This window comes from Pseudopipra pipra, chromosome 6 (assembly GCF_036250125.1).
Source record: "Pseudopipra pipra isolate bDixPip1 chromosome 6, bDixPip1.hap1, whole genome shotgun sequence".
Taxonomy (NCBI): Eukaryota; Metazoa; Chordata; class Aves; order Passeriformes; family Pipridae; genus Pseudopipra; species Pseudopipra pipra.
The window spans coordinates 48775158-48790377 of NC_087554.1; the positions used below are offsets into that span (position 1 = coordinate 48775158).

The following is a 15220-nucleotide window of genomic DNA, read 5'->3' on the forward strand; positions in this document are numbered from 1 at the left end:
AAAATATGGTAATTTCTTCTTACTAGAAACAAGTAATAAAAATATATTCCCACACATAACTTTTCAGCATTGTAGACATATAACAAATACTTCTGCAGTAGTAGCCTATCCTTTAAACAAAGTCCCTTACAATGCTACATTTTAATTAATATCAAAAAGCACTTATGTAAGTAAATCTTTGCTCCTTTGTACATGTTAGTCTGGGTTTTGGCAATGTAAGCAAACGCTAGAGCCTTGTTGATTAGATAGGAAGTGGTTTACATATAAGTACTCTATATAAGAAAGTAATTTATCTAAAAATACTGGCTCTGTTCCTAAGCAGGGTCATTGCCTCTGCATTATTCCAAACAGAATTTACCCAAACAGAGCAAGTCTGGAGGGGCCCTCTTGCAAAGATCACTAAGTCAAAGAAACTCTTGTCTTTCCATCTCTCTGTTTCGAGAGAAGGATGGGGGCAAACTCAGGCTCCAGGCATGTCAGGTACTGAACAACCCTTCATCAAAAATGCCTTCATCTACTGCCACAGCTTTCCCACTTGCTCAAGCACGTGTTACTCTGATCAAATGGTGTCAACAACCCCAGAGGCTCACAGGTACCCAGGGTCAAGCCACTGACCCAACTGATACCCATGGACTTTGGAGTCTGCCAAAAACAAGACTGCAGATGAAGATGATGTCAGTAACGCGAAATAGAGTTGATTCAAGCTGTTTCTCTCAAAGATTGAATTTCTGTGTTTTTATGAAGCCTGAAAGGGGCAAAAATCTTTTTTTCAAGGTGGATTTTTTGAAATCAAATGAACACTTTTCCCAGTTCCTAAAGTCTTCTTCTTAATAATATTTAGCCGGTATTTCTCTTGGTGAATTTCCTCAGTTTCCACAGAGGCAGGATGCAGTGAAGAACTGAACTTGTGTAGACAATATTTTTCTTTTTATTTATACTATTTTAGACAGCATAGGAATTGTTGTAGAAAAATCAGTTCTGAATTTCATCTCCAGTCTTCAAGATGGACCAATGCTGTACCATTTAACAACAACTTTTTCAGGGTTGGCAATGGTATCTTTCCACTGCTCTACTGCTTCACTGTTATTGCTATCAGGACTTAACCAGATCTGCATTAAGAAACAAAAACAAAAATAAAATTGAGTTTACCTGATATAACACAGAGGCCCAGCCTTTGCTAGTTCCAAATAAATAACATGCAAGTGTAGAACAAGATATAATGTATAGACTGTGACCAAAGCATAACAGCAATAAATACAGTTCTGCTAATCCTAACATATTTTGGCTTTCAGCTGGGAACACAGAGAGTCTGTGTTTAAATTTAGCCTCTAAAGTAGTTTAGAGAACCCACCACATAATAATGTTTCTGTACTTAATAAGATGTTTTAAGTCAGGCATTCCTTGCTCTATTCAAATGCACGTGCTGGGGTCAAGGGCTCATCAGGGCCAGTGGTGGCTCTGTGCATTCGAACGCAGTTGGCCATGAGCCATCTGGCATCCCCTACACAAGCTGTCCAGCATTTCCATGAGCATTTAAAATTGCACACTCCCACAGACAGGGCCAAACCTGCATTCCACAGAGTTTACTAACATGCCCATACCACACATAGTCACGTAGTAAGAGTCCGTTTCTTCTCAGTATTCAGCTAACGGGTAGTGGCCATGAAATAGGGAAATGAAGTACAAGTAGGAAATTTTCCCCCTTAACATTATCACCAGCCTCCACTGCCAAAAGAATTCTGCTTATGTAAGTAGGTATCGTTATTTACAGGACTCTATTTCCTTATGTCTTCCAAGAATGAGTCCTTTTAAGACTTCTCAGAAACCTTGACCATGAAGTACATTTAGCCTACACTGCTGGGGCATGAGTCCTCGAGAAGTGAGAATAATGTCTTCCAGAATACCACAGACAGCTGATGTTTCATCCACAGAGATTCAATGTACATCTTGCCCATGATTAAAGACATGCTTGTAAAAGCAGCCTAATCTATGTATTGTCTGCTTAGAACAGCATCCAATTAAACATCATTCTCTGAAGGACAAAGTTAATAGATCCAGCTATAGTCATTTTTTTCCAGCTACCCAGCCAATTGCTCAAAGTACATTTTCCCCTGAGCCATATTTTATGTCTTCGTGTGTTATGTGGCAATGTCTGCCTTCATGAGCTGAAACAACCTTTTCCAAATAATCTCTGAGGAGCACAAGTAGCTCATTTCCTCCCCCTAAAAATAAGATCCATGAATTAAATGTAACTCATCAGATTGAGATGACCTCACATATTTCTAGGGACTGCAAAATCATACCCAGTTATTTTATCCCCAAAGTAGCACAACTAAAAAGAACCATTTTTTTCTTTTCCTGTTTCAAATCCAATTCCACCAACAGGAACTGCAGAAAGATGGGACATGTGTGACATGATGCTCCAAAAAATGGAGGAACTTTACATAACTCTTGCTGGCACATAATTTCTACAGCATCTAGCACTTCAGCATCTCCTGTCACTGCATGTCTTCAGCAGGCACAGGAAACAGCACCAGAATGGGACAGTACCATTTTTTGTACCTAGGGACAGCACAGTCCTCCATCTGACATAGGACATTACAGTTGGGGGGTCTCAAAATCAATTCTACATTATTCGCTTTTGCATATATTAGAATTCTGCTACTGCATCTAACTGGGTCAGAGAAAGCACAGAGATTTTTAACAACAGCTATGGCTCACTATACCAAGAAAAAAAGGAGAGAAAGAAGGGACAGGATGATGGTAAATTAGAACAACCAGGAGAAGAGGACAGAGAGAATAAAGAGACCAGACTACCAAGCTTTACGGTAGTTAAATAAATATGATCACACAAATGTTTTCAAAGAGATACTACTGAAGTTCCGTTTGTTAAAAAAAAAAAAAGGCAACAAAAAACAAGCCTAAAAAATACTTTGTGTTTGGACACCTATATTATTTCTTTATCATATATACTTAGAATATAGTACTGATTTCAGCTTTTTTGGTTTTACCTAGGAAGGCGGTCTCATATTGTGGCTGTTGATACTTCCTTTTACACACACCTGTTTGTAAGTGTACTGGTGGGGTAACCAACACCCCCCCTTGCTGTACAGGACATTGTAGGCTGTACAGATCCTGTGAGTGCTGTGTTTGTTTTCTTTACAAAGCCTAGAGGCAAGGAGGAGATGGTGTGTCTCTTGGAAGGAATCTTTCAGATAGTAATACTCCACACAAAACTCCTATTCTGATGTTAGTGCATGTTTAAGAATCCAGTACTATTCTTGCTTGGGTTACATCCAGAAGAGTTTATTAGAATTTACTATTTTGCTATATGCCACCTCATTTAAGGTATTTGAAAACTCATACCAAGAAACCTGTGGAACTGGATTTTAGGTAAAGGATCAGGCTATTTAGGAGAAACCAACCTGTCCTAGGAAGTGTTTTCTTCTCACTGAGCTTCTGCTGTAGAGCTTGATGAGAAAGCTAATTCCTTGTTCTGCTTGGCTAACTGGAAAAACCATCATTTCTCCCCACTTCACTTGGCCATTAGTGGACTTCAGAAGACGAGTCTTCTTCTTATAGATCATCCCTTCTGTACTAAACATTCCAACTTTCACAAAGAAATCTGGCACAAAAGGGAAGGAAAAAGGCATAGCACACAAAGGGTTACTCACAAACACACCCAAACAGGAACCGACCAGATCCATATGTATGGTTCAAATTGCAACAGTTTCTCAAAAGTCTGGCCAAAAGAACTGTACAATAGCTTTCCTGACTAGTCACACAAACAGAGTATGTTCAGTAATATTGAACTGATTAACACAGTATCCAAACAGCAAGTGCAAGCTAATGCTCTTGTATGTCAGGATTAATACTGGGATAAAAATCTTCCAAAATACATAAACACATAGCTTCAAACCAAACAAAAAGTAATCAAGTAAGACATCTGGGGAAATAAGCCTTGGCAATGGAAGTCTACTGCACAATACGTTAGTCTGAGGTTTGTAAAGAATGTTATGAATTGCCAACCCATTTGATCAGCAATTAACCTGTTACAAATGCTTTTAGACAGGAGGCATGAAACAGCTGATGTAACTTACTTGAGGACAGTGGTGTAGATGAAACAGGAAGGTTTTGTGCTTCAAGAATCTGTAACTGTATCCTCCTGTTTATTGCTTGAAAACAAGTTCCTATTTGAAGTTCTGCACGGCGCACCTACAAGCAGAAGAATGTTGCCATAACATGTGGATTAAGTTGCTTATAAACTCAGGAAACACAGGAATTCTGTCATATATTGGGCTCCTGCATTTCTATCTGGGATTTCCTGGACAGAAACATGAGCATGTGTTGTATACACAGCCTGCAGATGCACAGTAAGTTCATCTTGCACTTGTCATAGCTGCAATGCATGTGCTCTGCTGACGGACTGCGTATGTGCGGTGCACAGATGGCCCTGGGTGGGCTGCAGGCAGGGATAGGGGCAAGTAAACGAGTCCTCAGTGTTCACTTGGGAAAGAGTCTGTACTGGTAAGAGCAGACACATGCAGGAAGACCAGACATGCTGCTGCAGCTCTATTAAACCTGGGTGTGGAAGTGAGAGACCAGGTGTGCTCCACTTAAACAGAAACCATCTGAGTTCTCCTCCCACACTTCTGAATTTTGCAATATGGAGATATAAGCAACGTTTTCCATAGATACAAAGCCCTGTCACTTAATGTCATGAATGCTTAGGGTGACTGCATACTGTGAAGTTTCCTATGTTATGGAAGCACTTGTGTTTTACATGCCTACACACGTACACCCTTGCCCGGCACACACTCTGAATGATCCGAGATCTTCAGTCTATTTTTTTTTTATTTTAGAATTTTTGCTAGTGGCAAAGTTCATTGTGTCATCCTCATTGCTCTCCTGTCAGACTAACATACTCAGAACACTGTAAAAGCATCAGGAAAAGGCCAACAGAGACCCACCTTTCCTGGCAGCCTCTGTTGAAATGGACTCTGCTAGTCTTGGTTCCCTTCAAGTTTTAATGCACTTCAGTGAAGCAAAATGCACCAAGTGAGAGAACAACAGGTCAGGCAAAGAGAAGTCAGGCTCCGGTTCATCAAAGAGATCCAAATTCTCTTTGCAGCTCAGCCACAGAATTGTTGTGTAACCCTGAGAGGAAGCTACTTACTCGACTCTGAGCTTTGGCTTTCAATTTGCAGGGAGGGTAGTGTTTGCTGCCTCACAGGGTAGCACAGGGATGAATCCCAGCAGTGTCTGGAGGGCTCTTGGATATAATAGTGAGGAAAGCCAACACAGAGAGAGATACTATGATATGATTCAGAAATTTACATTGAGATGAAACGCTTTCTAAAACAGCTTCCTCTGTCACTTAGTCTTACTCCTTTTGAAGCAATATTGTTATTCTTGTTAGAACTAAAAAATGTCAAGTGTAGCTTACGTTAGAAATCAAGAGTATCGTTCATTTTACTCAGACACGCTTAAAATAAAATTTGCTTTTGGATTGCTAATTCAAGTTTAATTTATTGAAAATACAAATGTCTAGACACAATCTATAAAAGAAACAAACAAAGTAAGGGTAGGGGGAAAGGAAATCCCACTGTGAAAACCACCTGCTTCTTATTACACTAATGGAAATGAACTGTATGAATTATTACTTCACAGCATGCAATCTGAACATTAAATATATGTCTGTCTCTGCATTTTCAAGCCACTGAAGATCTTAGCACTTTTCTTCCACAACAAAAGCAGATTCCATTTGCTCTGAGCTCTTGCTGTGAGTGCTAAGGATCTTCTGATGCTTTTTTGGTCAGAAAAGACAATTACCCAGTGTCCTTTGCTGAACATTTCCCCAGAATGCCCCTCCCTCAAGCTGTGAGCCATGGTGTGGAAGAGTCTGCTTGAGCTATTTTCCTAGAAACAGCTGCAGTTTATGACCAGAACAGCTATGTGCAGAGTTCAAAAGTCTGCATTTTTTCCCCATCAAAATGCCTTTCCCAAGGATGTGGGGAGAAGAAAAACAAATAACCTCCCTCGTTTTTACTACTGCTTTACTTTACTTTCATTTCCAGCAACTCTTTCTAGGTGAGATAACAACACACTTTCACAGTATTGGCACTTACAGGTGCTCTGGAAGGAGGAGATATATCCAGCCAATGACTTGATTCCTGCGAGCTCAGCTCCTGCAGTGCCAAGGAACATTCTCCAATTGTTTTTTTCCTGGGAGTCTGTGTCTGGATTTTAAATACCAATCTGACAGCCTGCAGGCTTTGCAGTTTAATAGCAAATACAAAAGTTTCCATAAATTCAATATCCTAGAAAGAAAAACAGAGGAGTAACATCACCATTTTAAGAGAGTCCCACTGAGCCCAGAACCTAGAAACCAAGGTGTCTTCGTTCTATAGCCACTGCTCACAACTACTATTTTAGGCTGCCATGGAAAGTGTGCTTTTATAGTGGTAAGCCTGCACAGACTCATCCTCTCACTGTTGCACCCTGGCAGGGGGAAAGCTCGGGATTATTCTTCACTACTATAACGAGTTGTGGCCATCTCTTCTGGAGCTTTACAACAGCACACACACATTGTTATAACAGATTCTGTGGCCTTTTGCTACAGTCTCTCCAGCTGATTTTATTTTCTTTCATCTTTGGCTCACATTATGGGAGGTTTATGTTGCTTTCTCTTCCACCCCCTTAATATTCGTTTACTGCCACTATCAGGAATCTTGTCCTATGCAACCAATTCTTACAGTTTCTGTAAAGACAAAGCATTAATATTGTCTCCTGCCATATGAGAGGCACACCATCAGCTACCTTCCCTGGGATGAGTGTGCACCTACATGTATGCCCAGTCTTCCTCTGGTCCCTCACCATGGAGTTGCCAAGACCAGCAGCTCATGGTTCAGTCCCCTATGAGCATCTGTCCTGTAGCCTTGAGAGAGAAGGAGGGCAACAGTGCAATGCAAGAGAGGATATAGGGGGAAGAAGTGGAATGAGGCTTTTAATAGGATTATGAGAAGTCGGGGGAAGTAACCCACATCTAGGCAACTACCACAGCAAACATGGCATAGGAGTGGATGTTTGGTCCATTTTAAAAATCCATTTACATTTCATGTTTTTTTTTTTTCCTTGGGAAAAAGATTTCTCAGTGTTTTCCCTGACTCTACTTACACTGGAGCCCTCCTTGGCAGAAGATTTGAAATGCACTGGTTTGGGCAGTGTGAGAATTCCCTTGACGCAAATACGAGGATTCTCACCACAGCTAGAAGGCCAGCACAGGTCTTTGCACTGCAACATTGAAAACACAGTCAGTTTAGACAATGTAAGACTGTTTTTTACCATTTGATATAGTCCTGAGGTATCTGACTACTCAAAGTTCCATTGCCTAAAAATTACTCATAGTTCCTGGAAATAAATAAAACAACCAGCATAACAGTATCACATTTGCTTACAAAAAGGCCACAAGAAGCTATGTGTCCTCAAAGTGCTATCAGGGTTCTGCCCTGAAGGAACTGTTAGATTTAAAGTCATAGAATCACAGAAGTCACTTAAATGCTGCCTCTGAAGTTGCTTCCATTTACTGCCTTCAGATTTCCCCAGGAAAATGTCCACAGCAGGACCAGCCTATGACCATCTCAGCTTTCTAATCTATGCTGAATAGTTCCTCACTCCACAACCAGAACACGTTAACATATGTATAGTAACATAAGGAGTTATATATTACTTCTTGCTATTGACAGAACAGGGAAACAGGGATTGCAACAGGAAAAAAAAATCAAGGAGAGGCAGGATGCTTTGAAGCCCAGCGTTAGACCTGACTGAACTTTGTTTATATTAATACTTAGCAGTAATTTTATTTTTCTCCTAAAAGTATTCATTAAAGTAACAAGAGAGCCAAATTTAATGAGAATTAACATCAAGTATAGGAAAATAGCAATTTGAATAAATAAACAACTTATTTATATTTGCTTACATGTAAAACTGTGATCCAAATCTGTTCTACAGAAGAAACATAACACAACTTCACATTCAGTCTTCCAAAGTCTCGTTCATCAGCTGATAATGTAATAGTATCTATGGAAGAAAGCCAATTAGTGTTTTTAGAAGTAATGCAGTATCTTAAATGTTCATTCCAGGAATACAGGAACTCGTTAGTAGGTGGACTGGTTATCTTTGCAAACTCCTCTCAAAGTAAGTTTGAAATACTTTAACACCTACATTTTAATGACAAACTATCCACCAAGTCCTGTAGCTTGACCTTTTGCATAGCTAAAAGCCTTCACATTTCACAGAATAGAATCATAGAATATCCTGAACTGGAAGGGACCCCTAAGGGTCACTGAAGTCCAGCTCCTGTGGCTCTGCAGAGGACCACACAAAGAATCACACCATGTGCCTGAGTTATCTCTACTGAATTTAATAACTAGTTGTACTCAAACAACTTTTAGAAAGAAAAAAATCATGTGCCTGAGACACCCAGAACACATTTATATTCTATCACTTCCCTTAATCTCTTTCACCATTAAGTTTATAAATTGGCCTCCTGTTTACCTTTCTCAGATTTCAATTCCAGTCTAGTAAACATTTTACTATTATGCTTTCTCCAAGTCAGAAGAGCCATTTAACATCCAGCATTTCTCTGTCCTGACTAGAACTAGATCATTGCCCCCAGTCTTCTTTTTGAGGAGACTGGGAGAAATTCTGACTTCTAGCAGAGTGACTTTTGTGGGGACTTGATTAATTTTTGAAGGTTTGTTTTGCAGTATCTCCACTTCTTCAGCATTCTTTCATAAATAAGGATGCTGGGTTTGCGTGCAATATTCTCGTCTAATTACCAGTGTAATATATGTATTGGATTTCAGGCACTTCCCACAGAAAAATACTGTACTGAGAGATGAAAAAGGACTAGATCTGTGATCTAGTGCTGCATTCTACCCTAACAGAATGTCTGTAATTTCTTAATTCATGAGGGTAGTAAATCCAGGGATGATTTTTTCAAAAGCATGAGAACTCCTCAAAGTCTCATTTGCTCAGTCTCCTGACAACAGGAAGGTGCAAGTCCAAAACTCAATCTCAAATTGCAAAGTAATCTCCAAACTGACCTGCAAGTTAGATTCATCTCAAAAAAAAACCAAACCCAAACCAAACAACAGTAGAAACAGCTTAATATTTCACGTGCAAAGGGAAATATTTCATTACAAGGTAAGCAAACAAAACATTACCCAGACTCCTGTTACTGCCTTGTGAGTCCTTCCTGGAAGAAGTACTGCTGGGTACACTGGAGACTGAATCATATCTCTGGGGGGGACAAAAAATTCACTTAATTCAGAGCAACAGATGCAAAACCCAGAGAGATTACACCACCAGACAAGATGTGATGAAAACAAACCACTCAGTTTCAAATAATTACCTCATTCCCTACTAGTCTCTTAATCCACCATCGATTACTGTTTTGATGCAATGAGCTAATACAGGATCCATTTGACCAGCACAGATTTTTTTTTTGCTCATGGATATATATATATATATATATATATATATATATATACACACACAAGTTCATTGCTATCTAAAAGATGATTACTTAAAAAAAAAAAATAAAGGCAGTGTTCTGTGTCAATGGAAACTTCTAGTGTTCCACTTTTCAACTGATGGGAGAAATCACAAGATGAGCCATGACCTGTTGTCTGTCTTGTCCTGCCTAACAGCCTGCTTGGGTTTCTCAACAGCCCTTCTGGGCCAGAACAGCACGTCAGAGCAGCCTCAGGAAAAGGCCTCTTGAAGTTAGTCAGGATGTTGAACTTTCCCCTCTAGTCCTTCCAGTGCACAGTACAATGCCCTTCAGTATTTACTTTGAAAACACAACGCAACAGGAACAGATACACTGAGTAATCTGAGTTTTCAGCATAACCTAAATTATATATATATGTAAGGGGAACGCACCTTCATGGATCGATGAGGCGGGCTTCTGAGATCAAACATTGAACGACTGACATCAAGTGATCCAGGCAAAGTACTAGATCTTAAATCACTAACTAAAAAGACAAAGAGAACAATATAAATCATGTCAGCATCATTGCTAGAAAAAAATGTAAGTAGATCTGTGGTAGAATTGAAACCTAAATAACATCCAAGGAAGGATATCAGCACCTTTCCCTACTTCCCCTTTCCAAAACTCTCCCCTGAAATGGCAAAATGGAGAGAGCAAGCCATTAAAATATCTCAATTCCATCTTTGAAATAGTTCAAACTTACTTGGTCACACTGGTAGCACTAGTAGGATGGGGAGCCTGCCTCAAAGTTATTCCCTCAAGAGAAATGTTTTGTTTAGTAGATGCTTTAACGAAACAGAAAACCTTTGTCTTGAAATCTAGCCAGCTAGAACTGGGGTTTAGCCTTTTTAAAATTTTTCCACAGTAAAGATTCCAGTGGCAAAAACATGCTGCCTGCTAAACTTGGTCTCATCTCCCTGGCTTCACTGATCACTGTGTCAAAGCACCACACTCCATATCCTTACTAGATCTCAGACAAAGCAAGTCTTAACTCTAATATGACACGTACCTGTTATAGCACAAACCCAAGACTTTTATTTTATAGAAGAGTGGTTTCCTCAGCAGTTGGTGGTTAAGTAGATGCTATCAGTTTTTGACCCCAACTCAGTACAGAGCTAAAGGACATTTTCTCTGCATAATTATACAGCAACAGTAGGTAAAAGCTGAACTAATGCCACTGTTTCAGGAATCTCTGCTGACTCCAGCGATGTTCAAGAGGTTTTTAAAGCTGCCCAACTCAAAAATGGCCCATACTGAAGCAAATGAGCATAGTTTAGCTTCTAGGGCTATCTAATGCAATGAACTGCTTTTTGTTGCAATGCTGTGTTATGGTATTGCAGAAGACATCCACTGCAATCCACCGATCATTATCTTAAGAGAATTATATCTCTCGTTACTGAAAATGTATTTCCTTTTTATTGCTATCAAAAGAAAGAACTAATTATGGTTATTGTAAGATGATAGAATACAAAATAATTCTTTCTTTTCCCAAGGAAGAAAATATTAAAAAAGCAGAAAAATTTTAAACATATGTTGTTTACTAATAACTAGAATTTGGGGAAAACATCAATAAATTTATTTTTCAATTTGTTTATGTAGGTTTTTTTAAGATGAAGAAGAGGAACTTAATATTAGAATTCTAAAATTTCACTTCATACATTCCAAATAAACACATCCTGTAGTTCTAAACCCACATATATGAAAAGTATCACTTGCTGCAACAAATTAGGCTTAGAGTTTTGCTTAAATATTCTATAGATGCACAAGAAGAGAATCATCTAACTTCTGAAACAGCTGTCAAAAAACTCTGGAGGAAGAAGGCATTTTAAAATTGTACTGTAGACACACTAGAGTAACCTTTCTTGTGTTTAAACTTAGTAAGACAAAACTAGTAAAGTGTTTACTCTGCTTGAAGAAAAATGGACAAAGAGATGATGAACTGAAGGGAAGATGTTCAAGACAGTTTTATAAAACCCATTTGGCTCCCACCACAGGTGCTTCCAGAGCCTAGTAAAACCGTATGTGTTAAAGGCTGCTAAAATTGTACACGTGTTTTGTTCTCTTAAAAAATATATGGAGTAGTCTTTTCATGTAGTCTCTATGGTGATTCACAATTATTTTGAAACAGGACACAGACTGAGACATTTTCCCCTAGCTGTAAAATAAGCATGATATACCATTCTAAATAAAACATCTTAAAAAATGCATGCTGTTGCCAGCTTCCGATTTAATGGAGAGGCATGTACATCGTGTACATTTCTTCAAGTGTTTGAGTTTTCTGAATGCATTTGCCTTAGAAATCACAAGCAACACCTAGTCATCTACTTCAGTCTAAACAGCATTCATTAGAGGATACATATACCAATGAACAGCAGAGAAGACAATTTTTCCCTAGTAGCCAAACACTTTCTATCTGAACTTTTACTATCGCACAGCCCTCCCCCATTCTTACACAAAATGAGAAGTGGGGACATTTCTGTAGCTTCAAAAGCAAACTACAAAAGAGCTGGCATAGAGCATCATGTCCCATTTTGCACCTGTTCTTATCATCTGGTCCTGAACGTTTTTTGGTGCTTGTTTCTCTTCCCAGGTACGTACTCCTCAGGCATTCCTCCACTCAACATACTGCCTGCCTTCCTTTTTCCGGCTCCCTCACTTCTATCACTGGTAGCTGAAATCTCCAGTACTGCATCCTCTTTGGGATCAGAAGCAGCTACAGTAGCTCACTTCACCAATTCCTCTACCTTTGTGTGGTGCACAGAGTCTTCTGATGCCCCCAAACGACAAAAAGTAACAGTACAGCTGAAAATCAAGCAGAGCTGGCTCTACAGATTGATTCACCATCCAAGAAGTGTCCGTAGCATACAGACTGACTTGGGACTGCTGTAATCAAACAAGACTTCTGTAGACTAATGGCTTTTTTGCCCTCTTGTCTATAAACCCTGAAAAAGGGAGGCAGAGAGAAAAGTAAGGGCGTGGTTCTCCTCACCTGATCCATATAATTTCCTGTTATCTGATTTTGCTTGGGAGCGCCTAATCAGATCTGGCGAAACCCGGTGCTCCAAATAGAAGGGGTTGTACACGTCATAGCGGGGCCACTGGTACACGCCGTGTAGCTCTGCTTTCCGGTCACCAAATGAGGCCCTGGCAGATTCTGTGGAGCACAAGTAAACATCAAATGCAAGAGTCCCAGACATAACACATGCTGCCTGGCTTCATAAGGCAGGCAGAGTGCCTTCAGGGCAAAGGACAAAATATTTCAATATTATCTACTTCGGGTAAAGGAAAAAAAAAAGAAAAAGAAAACACACATTCAAATTATGTCAGATTTTCACAGTGTGCGAGCAAACACTGGAATTTAATTGGCCATAAAAAACTATGCATACCCTGTCTTGGAGTTTTGCAGTAAATGCCAAGTAGTTAAAATACAGAAGGCTCCACAGACAGACAGCAAGACAGAAATTAACAGGATAAGTAGGGCCATGTGTACAAAAAACCTCCAATTTATTTGGCTACCTATTCCCTGGATATTCCCACTCAGCTAATGGATCCCAACACCTTCAGGAAGATCTTGTATGGAAAAATAATGCAGCTTGTGACTGCAGTCTCCTTGTTTATCTAGTCTCCTTGGGAAGCCTGTCCATGGTAAAATCACTGGTCCAAAATTACTTGAATTGTTGGCTGAAGCACAAGTAGTTGTATCTGAGAATGCTTGAATCTCAGCCCTTTACTCAGCCCATAATCATTTCAGAAAAAAACACATACATCTTGGTCAGCAAAACAGTGAAGAACACTGCTGTAGTGTTCTTTACTGTCTAGAGTGAAATGAAGCCATATGTAACGGTACATTAGAGAATGGGGTGATTCTGCCAAACTTTAACATTTACTTTGTTCACTTCACCTCCCTGGACTTCAACCTATCTCTTAAAAAGTTCTTTACCCCACAATAAAGTGCCTTCTGTTCTGAAAGCGTGTTGCACCATAAGAGGCAAACTATCACTGTTGTAAAATCCTCAAGTGCCAACAAAGTGAAAAAGAATAACTGAAACAGTGAGATGGAACATGAGCAACGATAAAGCACGAATTCAAGCATAATGGGCTGGAGAATGACGTAAATTAGGATGAATGCTAGAAGTGAGGCCATAAAGAATTGCTACACAGCAGATGATGGAAAAGCCAGTGTTCCAGACCAGGAGCACACTTCTTCCTGCTAGCTTACTTCTGTGAGAGCATGAGACACAGTGCAGTGAGTACTGAAGAGAAAGGCTGCCAGAACTTAATTGCTTTCAGAAGGGATGCCAAGAGCTAACACTGAGAATGTCCTGTTTCGCTAAAGGAGAATGGCCAGACATGCACAGAAAATGGAGTGGAACTGAGAGCAGAACTTGGATTTCTACAGATATTTAACAACGGTCTAAGAAAAAAATACTCTAAATACATTTCTCGAGTATGCTGGTGGTTTGGCTAATGTGAGGAAGGAATGACAGCACACTTCACTGTATTTAGTAAATCTCCCCGAAAAGTAAATGCTGCATTTTTAAACACAATTTTAATGAGGCTTAGAAAGCTGTACTTTAAAAATTAAGTATTTATATTTGGAAATAGAAATGAAAGTTGTCTACTTGACATAAGAGCTACTTTTCAAATATTTGCTCAAGAATTTAAAATATTTGCTCAAGAGAGACAATTATGAAGAGTCAGGTCATCTTGCCAGAAGATCTGCCAGCTTATAGCCTAAGGGCCACTCTGTACACCAGGTCCTTCAGAAATGATCAGGAACCAGAATTCCCAATGTAGACACTGACTGATAAGATTGTGTAGAACAGCATGAACAAAGAAAACATTCATCTAAATGCTGTTAGACACATCTTCCTTCTCCCTGGAGAATACTCATACCCCAAAGTCCTTGCTGGACTTCTCTGTATAATATCTTGAGGACAAGATAGGACAAAGCAAGGTAAAGCCTGCACCCAGGCCCAGTAAGAAAGGGGATTATCAGGAGCATGTCCTGCATTTCCATAGCATGTCCATTTGTGGACTTAAAAGAAATAGCTACCAAAATAGCAGGCAACAGCAATGGGGAGATCAGGCTCAGAGAGGAGAGGGACCTCACATATTCTACCTCCAGCTATTCTGTTGCCTGTTCGTGTCTGGTGCGACATCACAAGTAAAGCCCACAAGAAAGATCAGGCACAGAATGGCCAATCTACACCGAATAGCTCTGCTGGGCTGATTAGCTTGGCTCTGGTGCCAGTGTTACCAGCAGTGGTGGATGAGGAGGAAGTTTGGTAATAGGCCCACAGGAGGACACAAGAAGCAATGGCAAGGACAGGGAGAGAGAGGAGGGTGGGAATAAAACCACAGAAACACAAAAAAAGTTATGTAGTGATGCATTAGTTATTATGCAACATGTGGCTGACTTTTTTCAGTTATTAAGGTTTCCACCTCCAGAAAAGAAATACATTCACATGGAACTAAAAGCATATTCCCAGCTTATCACATCCTTGAGATAAAGAAATGCTAGAAAAAACTACTGTTTAGGTTGTGCCATTCCCTTACCTAATTTTAGGCATCTTCTGGCAGGACTAAAAGCCTAATGATAGCGTATGCCCTGTAACTCATGTTACTGGGCCAGGATCCTATTCTTTTAAAATGGCACTGTGT

At 39.7% G+C, this 15220-nt stretch overlaps 1 protein-coding gene across 3 annotated transcripts in view; it reads right to left on the reverse strand.

The window, feature by feature from the left end:
- TC2N (tandem C2 domains, nuclear) overlaps positions 1-15220 on the reverse strand; it is a 34523-nt gene that overhangs the window by 3305 nt on the left and 15998 nt on the right. For all 3 annotated transcript variants that reach the window (XM_064658988.1, XM_064658987.1, XM_064658986.1), the window contains exons 4-12: positions 12546-12710; positions 9949-10040; positions 9228-9303; positions 7979-8079; positions 7177-7293; positions 6129-6320; positions 4101-4215; positions 3426-3625; positions 1-1109 (exon numbers count right to left, since the gene is read on the reverse strand). The exon at positions 1-1109 is cut by the window's left edge and continues 3305 nt beyond it. In XM_064658988.1, coding sequence (XP_064515058.1) covers positions 999-1109; positions 3426-3625; positions 4101-4215; positions 6129-6320; positions 7177-7293; positions 7979-8079; positions 9228-9303; positions 9949-10040; positions 12546-12710 — 1169 coding nt within the window. In that variant the 3' untranslated portion in view covers positions 1-998. The remainder of the gene's footprint in view (positions 1110-3425; positions 3626-4100; positions 4216-6128; positions 6321-7176; positions 7294-7978; positions 8080-9227; positions 9304-9948; positions 10041-12545; positions 12711-15220) is intronic.